Raw genomic sequence first — 11049 nt, forward strand, 5'->3', positions numbered from 1 at the left:
GTGATCAGTAATGAGTATTTAATAAGTACCTGTTGTGTCAGATGGCTGAGTTGGTGGTACTGTAAATGTGAACTTGGGAGAAGTTCATGTTTTGTTATTCATTACCAGCTGTCTCTGAACAGATGTGTATACTGTATTTACCACCGATTTCCCGACTCCTCAACTGACAATGGGACAAAATCCAAATTATATAGGAGCAATTGTGGTTGTCCCATTTGTTATCATGTGTGTGCCAATTATGTTCCTTTGATTGCAGTTGAAGCCAAACAGTCTCTGCGATTAGCTGGAACAAACAATATGTCCCCTTGGGCACTTTCTAATTTGTTTAGAAACCATGACCAAGTAATTGTCATGGTGGATCAATTTAAACCATTTTTCATGATGATTGCCCTACAACAGCTGCATTTTTTTATTATTTGGGTGAAACATTATACAACATTTAGGCATTCACCAATTCAAGATTCATATAAGATGTGATTTGTCACATACTGTAGCGATTTGTGCACCGAGCTGGGATGAAACCCTGCTCCCCACTCGGCAACCCAGACTCACAACCAGCGGCGCAGATAGAGCTGAGCTCGATTGGTGGAACTGTTGCGGCCAGGTATTGTTCAGGGTCGCTACACTGTAACTGGGTCGGACCGGAGCTCGGTGCACGAATCACTACGTTGGTGTCAGAAGTGCAGAAGCTGGTGGTCCTCGAGTGAGGGACATGAAGAACATTGCGATGGTGTGAAACAGGAAGCACAGCGACCCTGAGCTACACCTGAACTCTATTGGAGCCACTGGTTGTGAGTCTGGGTTGCAGAGGGGGAGAGCGGGGTTCGTTCCCAGCTCGGCGCACCATTCGTTACAGTACACACTGTATGTGCAGTTAAATATTGGTGTTGAACATGTTGCTAGACCATGCTAACAATGTCTAATATATATAATACGAGATATAATACGATTACTTTAAGGTAATACAAGTGATAATACAATTACATATTAGTAATCCTATGTCCGTCTGTGTCTCTGTCTGTAGTTTAGGTATCTAGAGAACCTTACGACTGTGCACATTACTGACGACCATTGCCGTCGAGTCGGTTGGATAGGCGGTTGTCCAGAACCAACGATCCAACAGATACGGCCATATATAGGCTATATAGGCATATATGGAGATCGGTTGTCCAGGACCGCCGTTCCAACTGCTATTCCCATATGGGCATAACGGGGTATTGCATAACCGGGTGGGCAAAGCCTTCTTATCGGAGAGTTACGTCAATGAGGGGGCAGAAACACGCCGGTCACGTGATTCATGTAAACTCGAAATAGTGACAAACGCTCATAGATTCCAGTGCATTCCGTAAACCTCCGGTTCAGGGCTTTGTCACTATTTGCCAATAGAAGGCTCTGTGTAGAAGACCTGGCCCGATGAAGTGAACGGAGGTGACGTAACTCTCCTTATAGTCTGTGGGCATGGTCTATTGTTCTCAACTTGCATCGTTCCCAAGAGACAGATACAGAAATCTCCATATATGGGCGTTAAAGGGGCACAGACAGACAGACAGACGGGTACAACGGGCACTCTGACAATGGGTATGGGAAACGGTAATATACTGTTACTGAGGTAAAATACACAGTATGCCTATATGTTGCAGCCCCCCCCCCAAAAAAAGAAATATAAATAAATATAATATAAAGAATATAAATTGATGAATGCATTAGCAACCAGAAATATACATTCATGCAGCAGAAGGATGAATAACGGGTAGTGCAGATAGCAATCAATATGTGGTTAGCTATAACAATTCTAAGGTAGACATTGCAATTTGATTCAAAGAGATTGTCCAAAACTAAATACTGTGTGTGCTTTGTTGGTGAGCAGGTATTTACAGGTTAAAGACAGTTGGTTTCCAAAGAGGATTACAATTAATTTTGTGTTGCACCCCAACAATTGCATTTTCTGTTCCATTTGCTGTCTCCAGTGAGACTTACAGACAGAGACAGTACAGCAGGATGCCCAATGTTAGGAACAACTAAACTGCTGTCTAACCAGCCCAGCGACACACAGGTGATTGTGCTGCGGTGCTGTATCTGTGTGTCTGTGCCTGACCGCTCACCCTGCTGTGCATTTTAATTACCTGTGACATGTTGTTGAGCCAGAGAGTTAGATGTGATTTCTGTAGGGGCTAACAGGAAAAGATGGGGCCAGAGCATGTGTGCGGAGAGAGAATACTTTCGCCACAGCTAGACAGCTGGTGGTACGCACAGCTGGTGCACACACGTGCACGTGCACACGCACGCACGCACGCACGCACGCACGCACGCACGCACGCACGCACGCACGCACGCACGCACGCACGCACGCACGCACGCACGCACGCACGCACGCACGCACGCACGCACGCACGCACGCACGCACGCACGCACGCACGCACGCACACACACACACACACACACACACACACACACACACACACACACAGACACAGAACACGCACGCACAGAGCACGCACGCACGCACGCACTCACGCACACACACACACACACACACACACACACACACACACGTGTGTATGAGTGTGTGCTTCATGCCCCTCTTTTCTGCTTTGGAAACATCTTTTGAGTCAACATATATTGGTTCTATTCTTCTCATTTAAATAATTGATGCTATCATCTCTTAAGGGACTTTGGCCAGACATTTTGTGGTAATTGCCATATTAGTTTATCTCATACTGTAGATCTGCATAATGTCTGTGGAATTGGGTGGGATGTTTTCCGAGGCCATCCAGCTAAATCAACAGCTAGATGGCTGCCAGTAAACATACATGGACTTTAACTGCTGCTAAGTGGATGGCCTTTTTACTGATAATGTACTCTGACTAATCCCTGTACACATATATATATACAGTATTGTACTGTAGGTATACTAATGGTTAATCCCTGTACAATAATGTAGGTATACTATGGCCAGTGGTGGAAAAAGTACTCACATATATAGAAATACTCTGTTGCAAGTGAAAGTCTAGAATTAGAAATGTACTGGAGTAAAAGTACAAAAGTGTAGTGGCATCTAAATGTACTTAAAGTACCGAAAGTAAAAGTTCTCATTATGCAGAATGTCCCTTTCCAAGTTTTCAAATGTATAAAAATCTTAGCCGATCTACAAAAAAAATAGCCGATCTACAGGCTCACAATGCGTCGCGATGCGACCCATTGTCAGATTGCAGATCTGCTATTTTCAAATGGCCGAAATGTATATACAGGGCTGAAGTGGTTAATGTTAATGTTAATGTTTTGTAATAATAATCTAAATCTACAAAGTAATTAGTAACTAAAGTTTTCAAATAATTGTTGTGGAGTAAAAGTACAATATTTGGATCAGAGATGTAGTGAAGTAGAAGTAAAAGTATTGGATATTGGAAATACTCAAGTAAAGTACAAATACCTCAAAATTGTACTTAAGTACAATACTTAAGTGAATGTACTTAGTTACTTTCCACCACTGACTATGGCTAATCTCTGTACACATACTGTAGGTATACTATGAGTAATAGCTGTACAATACTGTGTAGGTGCACTATGTGTCGGTCTTAAGTGCAACACACACACTCAGAAGTTGAAGAACTGGGTGAAGAACAGCTTTCTTCTCACATAAAGGCTCATCTTTGGGACTAAAGTAATCTAGTGTCTCCTCTAAAATATTCATGAAGATGTCTGACAGAGGCACTGTGTGAGTGAGAGAGAGAGAGAGAGAGAGAGAGAGAGAGAGAGAGAGAGAGAGAGAGAGAGAGAGAGAGAGAGAGAGAGAGAGAGAGAGAGAGAGAGAGAGAGAGAGAGAGAGAGAGAGAGAGAGAGAGAGAGAGAGAGAGAGAGAGAGAGAGAGAGAGAGAGAGAGAGAGAGAGAGAGAGAGAGGCTGCTCACCACTGTCAGAGCTTCACTTCTGCTTCCCTACAGTGTGTGCGTGTATCTACGTTTGTGTGTGTGTGTGTTTGGAATTCCTCCTGTTCCTCGTGAGTGGTTATCTTGGTTTTTCTGTCTGCCGACTCTCCGGTTTGGGTGACTCTTGCTACTCCGCTCTGCTTGGTCAATAGAAAACCAATCGGGTCATGGCCACATTATGGGAAAATAGAACCACTCGGTCACAGAGATAGGGTCGAGTCTAGGTCCTCTGCAATCTATGACCTTACATTTTATGCTACTCAAGCAGACTGCTGAAATTGAGGCTTTCTGCTTGTGTGGGCGATCACTACCAGACCCTGTCGCATTCAAGGCTACAGAAATGGACTGAGCTGGCATGCTAGTGGCGGTGTTGGGGAAAGTGGCTCTATACAGAGCACACAGTAGTGTTATTTTAGTTAACTACACCTAGAATTGGAAAGAACATTTTAGTTTAACTGAAAAAATAAAATAAAATAGGCTTTACAAAACAAAACAAAAAAACTATAACTAACCGAGACTGTATTGTGTGCTTACGAAGCTAACAAAAACTCAGATCATAGAGGATTTTTTAGGTAGTTAGTTTTAATCTATGTTTCTGACCTTGTTGAATCTTATGTTACTAATCCAAAAAACTAACACTAAAACAAACAAAAAAACTAAACTCAAACTAAACCTTTTCATAAAACTAAAAACTAAACTTGCAAACCCGCTTTAAAAATGAATCAAAACTAAACTGAAATGGAAAACAAAAAGAAATCGAAATTAAAAAATTTAAAATAAAAATATGTCAAAACCATGATAACCGTGGTTCGCAGACTGCGCGGGGCTTGGGGTACAGTGATATTTTACACTATGCCGTAATGAGCCAACCTTCAAGGTATTAAAGTTTAAAATGCAAGCCAGTCACAATATTCAGCGATGAAACTTCACCCCAACGTGAGGTGTGTAGTATGTCTTGTGGAACTCAGACACATAGATGTTTTTACCTTATACAGAACTCTTGTACAGTAGGTCGTGAAACTGCGTTCTCCATTGCTGCAGGACCCTAGCAGGCTTACATTTAAAACTTTAATACCTTGGGGGTGGGCTCATTACAGCACAGTGTAAAATATCCCAGAGTACAAAATATGTCTGGGTTACCTGACAGAGGTACCTGACAGAGGGAATTTCTCCTGTTCCTCGTACCTTTCGGATCCACACTTTGAAGCTCTCCCTCTGACAGGTTAGATGAACGTTTCTTCTGCTCTGCAAGACACAGACCTCGATCACTCCCTAAGTTCCTCACGTTGTAATTATCTCAGCACTTAATAAACCCCCCAGGGTCCCTATTTTCTCTTGCCCTCAGCCTCACTCTGTTTTTATCGTCATCATTATATCACTCTGTTAATCATCCCTTGACACTTTACTTCCGTTTCTTGCGTTCTCGCTACCGTTTCGCTTTTCTCTCATGACATTCCTTCTCATGTTTTCTCCTGGTTCTCACTCACCCTCTCTCAATCTGACTTACTTGTGCGCTCTCTCTCTCTCTCTCTCCCTCTCTCTCTCTCTCTCTCTCTCTCTCGGCACAGCTGTTTTTTCCCCCATTACTTTGAACCAATATGCCAGAAATAGGTCAGACAGTAAAATACTTTATTTTCCCCCCACACTTCATTTCAAGCTTGTTTACCCCCGGACTCTGCCTATCCTCTTCCTCTGTGGATGCGGTTCTCATACACACATACAGGCAGCTGTCAACTAGGAAATGATTACACTTAGATTCTCCTCTAGCCGGAGCAGATCCGTTTTCAGGGACATAGGAGGCAAACTGAAGCTAAGAGACTAATGTGTTCACATCAATGTCAACATGCATGAACGCCAGGCTTATAGTTGCAACACCAGCAGCAGCAGCATTAGTGGCACATTTACCAGTAATGAGTAGCAGCAGGGAAGCAGTCTGTATTTTAATATTCCTCTTCAAACTAACACATATTCATGATGCTCAGTTACTGTAGAGAAGAATTTTAAGTTAGGTGACTTCTGTTGCTGCTTAAACTTATGCATATTATATATACAAATGAATTCATATTTGACTCAATAAAACAGCCCCCTGTCTAGGGGTCCCTCATTGCCTCCACTTGTGTTTAACTTTGCGTAAATTGTTATTGTGTGTGTGCGTGCGCGTGTGTTCGTGTGTTTGTGTTACAGAATAGTGGAGTACTCCCTGGACCTGCAAAACGTCAACTTCTCTGCCATTAGGACGGTGAGGGTCCTACGGCCACTTAAAGCCTTCAACAGGGTGCCAAGTAAGTTTGCTCACACACTGACCAGGCTATACAGTTTCAAATCGTTGCTGTCGGACTCGGATAGATACCTCTTACGGACAAAAATGGTTACTTTTCAGGAAATGGAAAAAACAATCTGTGTTCCAATGGATCCAATGAATATAGTTATTATTTAGTCACAATATCGTGCTAATACTTTTCATTGGTTCAGTATTTTTTGAAACACGCAGACAGGGATAGACTATTCCTTGGATACGTGGTAGACATAATTCCAAAGAGGGGATTTTTTTTTTTAGCCAACTGTATTTTTATTGCTTTAAAACCTGATTTATACTCGCATCTTGGCCTGTTGGGAGCTTGTAAATCTATCTTTGGCACGCAACGTCGTATGACAGAGTATAAATTAAGCCTAACAATTCCCACATTTTCACAAATCGTTGTATTACGGTACCACAGTTTTACAACAGCTGGGAATTAAAGCTTGAAGCCTATAGGACCGCCTGATAATTTATTCATTGAATAATTAAGGTATCCAGGATTGCACAGGGACATTAAGATCCTCTTTTGCATATAAACTGTTTAAATGAATCATCCCCCTAAGCTATAGTCGGAACACCACACACTTATTGTGAGTATGTAAAGCTTATGATTGTATTTATAAATACAAAAATATACACAGTGACATTTTTCAGACTTGTTGCATTATTTTCCCATCATAAATGTTTAGTCAGAGAACCAAAATATACTTTATCAAGTTTGCTTTACTAGTCCACACCCATGGGGGGATATGTGCACATGATCTGGCAATCCGGGAGCCAGCGAACACAAAACCGCTAATAAACAGCTGATATTTTGTGTAATCGGAAAACGGGCTTCGCTGCTAGGTGCACATGTAAGGGTCAATGGCTGTGTGCAAATTCAGAACCGGGGCAGAACAATTTTGGCCTCACCATGACACCATGCACCCATGCACCAACTACAGAGGTTTGTCAAATTATAGGAGGATAACTGAATGTGACTTCTGTTCAGCACCATGCCAGATCTTATAGCATCACAGACTAGTAGGGAGGCCTGCCTAGGAGCTCTCCATGGTACTTCGACAGAGAAACATGCAGATCAGGTCTGATCCACAGTGCCAGAAATAAACCCTGGAGAGCGTTTTCAGAATAAATGCAACAAGCAGATATTATTAGATGCTAGAGGGAGTAGTGTGCACTTTGAATGTGTTGACTGCATTGTTTTCCATAAAAATGTGCCTTTCAGGAATCGTGTTATTATCATTGTTATGTATGGTTATGTATGATAACTTGGAGGTGTTTAGTTTGTTTTCTAGTTTGGGGGAAATGGTAAATTGAGGATCTCCACTGAGGATACAACACGTAATACTGAACTTCCTACCTGGGTTAGGGTTGCCCCTGTACAGTGAAACCTATGGTAAATGATGGTATACATACAGTATGTGCCTCAAAGGGATAATGCAAATAAACCAAACTGTGCATATTGTAACACAGTGTTTACACCAGTGGAAAATAGTGTGCCAAGGCACACTGGTGTGCTGTGAGACAAGTAGTTTTTCTGTAATATTAGAGTTGCACGATATTATCGGTAATGTATCAAAATCGGCCGAAAAATGCCATATCAGTATCGAACCGATCTAAAAATAAACCCGATTATTTTCACCGATATTTATGACGCATAAATAATGTGACCCTTCAATGGCTTTTGTACTTCGCAAAGCAGCCAGTCTGCCTGTCTCTTTAAGAGCCCCAGCTGTTGCCCTCCCTCCCCCCTCCTTCACACACTCACTGCGTGTCTCACAGAAAACAGCGGCGTGCGTGCAGCGTGTGTCGGTGAAGGGAGAGAGAAGCCATATAGTTGTTAAACAGCAAACAAACTTAACGTCCATACCCAGAACAGTCAGAGACGGTTTCTTGTACCTTAGGCTATCTTAAATTAGTTTAGAGAAGTGATAATGTGGAGGACATATTTTCAACACGAATGTGTTATACTGCCTCCTTATTTAACGTCAAAGTAACAAGCACTCGTTTACTCAAGTGCAGCGGCCGCGTTGAACAAGCAAGCCTGTGTAATTTAACCACAGAGAATGAGCACAAATTAACTTTCAGCTGGTAATGTTTCTGTGTTTAATGTCCGTGTTGGCCTGGAATGTGGTCTGTAGTGTAAGAAGCAAATTGCTGCTGCCTAAGAGCCAGCTGTTGCCGTGCCTAGTAGAGAGCATGTCTGCCCCCTGGCTCTCAGCCCCTCCCTCTCCTGCTAAAACTCACTGCTGATGTTATAGAATGGAAGACAGTGATAAACTAAACAATGATTGCATTTATGGTGAGCTTAGTTTTGTATATCACTAATCTGTCAAGAACAGATTCAGAGCTGCGCTACTGAATCTGTCGGGAGCCCCGTTCAGAATGTGTGAGCGTTGGCCTACAAGTGGGCCGTGCCTTCAGATCAGGAAGCAGGCCGTGCTTTACCCAATCAAATGTAGTGGGCGGGATTTACATCTGTGCGTTCGCTTCCCCACTGGAAACTCATTTAGCACTAGCATCCTCGGAGCCGACAAAACCACGGAGAAAGTTGGTAACATTTTAACTTGTTCTTTCATCATAGAAGCTTATAACCAAAATGATCCAGTTGTTTTTGGGAGAAATGGTGTTAGTGTTCCGTGGAGAAATATTGTTAGTGGGAATGAAAAACATATGACGCACCACCGGAAGTGGAGGGCTGAGGGCAGAGACCAAACGCCGGTTTCCAGTCATCGTCGGTCTATTTAATCACTCCCCCCAGAATCAAATGCAAAAGTGAAAAACTCTGGGGGGCACTGTTTTTCCTTTTTATTTGACGATGGGTTCCCAGATTGGTATATCATACACAGTGGCGGCTCCAGGAAATTGTGATTGGGAGAGCTAAGGGGGGCTGCATTGTTTAGAGTAGAGGCTAATGAATTTAGGCAACAGACAATAATGAATAACACCAATAAAAGAGATTCAATGATCTTAGTTTCATAGGCCACATAACATAACTATACATTTACTAAACGATTCAAATAATTCTGTAATTCTGTAATAAGCAGATTATAGAATACAAATATGATGTCATAGTTTAGTTTGTTACTTAAGCCAGTCAATTGTCTTTCATATTTAATTAATGTACAGTATTTATTCCATAAATATTTTTCATCATTGTAGGGTTAGTGGGGAGGGGGGTTTCCTCAACTTTCACCAGCAAAACAAAAAAAATTAATTAGAAAATTCAACAATGAGCTGAATATAAATATAATATATAATATATCGGCATCGGCCGATATGACCCTGCAAATAATCGGATATCGGTCATAATTTCAAATCGTGCATTCGTAATTATTATTAAAAAATATATATATATATTTGATTATATCAGTACTTTATGTGTACTAATTTCCCAATACAAAGGCAATTATATCACCTAAAATAATATTTTAACCACTTTAAACCTGGTGTTCCTATTTTGGACATGTCATTCTAGATTGTTTTTCCCCCCCCCTATAAGCTCACGACACATCGCATCGTGACTTGCAGAGCACTTGTAGATTAACTTGCCCATTGGTGTGCACAAAAACTTGAAAACCACTGGTTTATACTGATCCTAGAAAGCCATTTAAAGCCCCCTTCAGCACCTACATGTACATGACATTAATACGGCTGATCTGTTATGAGAGAGGCAACCCGACCACTTAGACACTAGGATTGCTGATAATTCTCAGGTCTTTTTCATTTGATGAGAACAATTCAAGCATGCTGCCAGTTTCTATTGTGTCTTGTGTGCCTAAATTGCGCCTGGCAGGCAATCATCTCAAGAACATTGGAGTGCACTCTTACTGGGATATGTGGGTACTTGAAGTTAATGTTGTTGTGCTTCCTTTATCAGTATAATTGCCAAACCAGGCCCACCACTATTCATTCAAATATCTCACTGTTTTCCCTTCCCCTCCATGATTTGTTTTAATATCGCTCTAACATTAGATGCGGGGACGAACGAAATGTATTCTATGTAGGCATCGAAAAGGTGGAAAAGCCCCCCAGAGGAGGCAACCAGGAGCGCCGCCTGTTACAACGAGAAATGTTTTATATTCAGCATTTCAATTCTATGGCTCCTCATGGTCTGAACGCGGAGTTCGACATAAAACCTTAATATTGCATTAATTTATATTGCGTAATTTTTTTTGCCTTGTATATACAGTATCTGACTGGTGACTCTCTGTTGACTCTCTGTATAGCTGCAGCGCTCCTTCAGAAGCCGCTGCTTCTAAATTTTGGCGCTTTTCGGAGATAGTTCTTTCACTTTCTCCACGCCGTTTGGTGCCCCCCCCAAGGTTGGTGCCCTGTGCTTCAGCACCTAAAGCCCTTCCGTTAAGCCGGGGCTGAATGACATGCCCACCAGGTTGAAAGTGGTTAGATCGGTCTGTGTTTTTTATAAATATTAAACTAATGAAAAGTACTAATACAAGCTTGTGACTGAATGTTAACTACATTCATCCACTGGAACACAGATTGTTTTTTTAATTTCTTGAAAAAGTATGGTTTTGGACATACAAGTTTTCTGCGTGACAGACAACAGAAATATTTTATACAGTATATGAGAGTTGATGTGGTTCAGTCCAGTTAAGTTCATCGTGGCCAAAGATGTGCCCAAATGATCATGCTTTCTGGGGAACATCTTAAATTGCTAGTGCTCATGAGACAAGGATCTTGTGGGCACATCAGGCCTTATCAACACACTTAACCAACCAAACCGCTCAGAAAATATTTTGACCACAAGATGTATGACCTGCCTGCAAGATCCTGATCTGTTGGCCACAAATTCCTCATCTAA

The 11049-nt window shown here is 41.8% G+C and overlaps 1 protein-coding gene across 1 annotated transcript in view; it reads left to right on the forward strand.

The window, feature by feature from the left end:
* Positions 1-11049, forward strand: part of LOC308096237 (voltage-dependent T-type calcium channel subunit alpha-1I-like) — a gene marked incomplete at its 5' end in the record, with an annotated part of 278135 nt that overhangs the window by 12325 nt on the left and 254761 nt on the right. The window contains 2 exons of the mRNA XM_080443588.1: positions 6110-6207; positions 10021-10067. Of these exons, the coding sequence (XP_080299714.1) occupies positions 6110-6207; positions 10021-10067 (145 nt within the window). The remainder of the gene's footprint in view (positions 1-6109; positions 6208-10020; positions 10068-11049) is intronic.

The sequence above is a fragment of the Gymnoscopelus braueri genome, assembly GCF_963280865.1.
Source record: "Gymnoscopelus braueri genome assembly, chromosome: 2".
In the NCBI taxonomy this organism is placed as follows: domain Eukaryota; kingdom Metazoa; phylum Chordata; class Actinopteri; order Myctophiformes; family Myctophidae; genus Gymnoscopelus; species Gymnoscopelus braueri.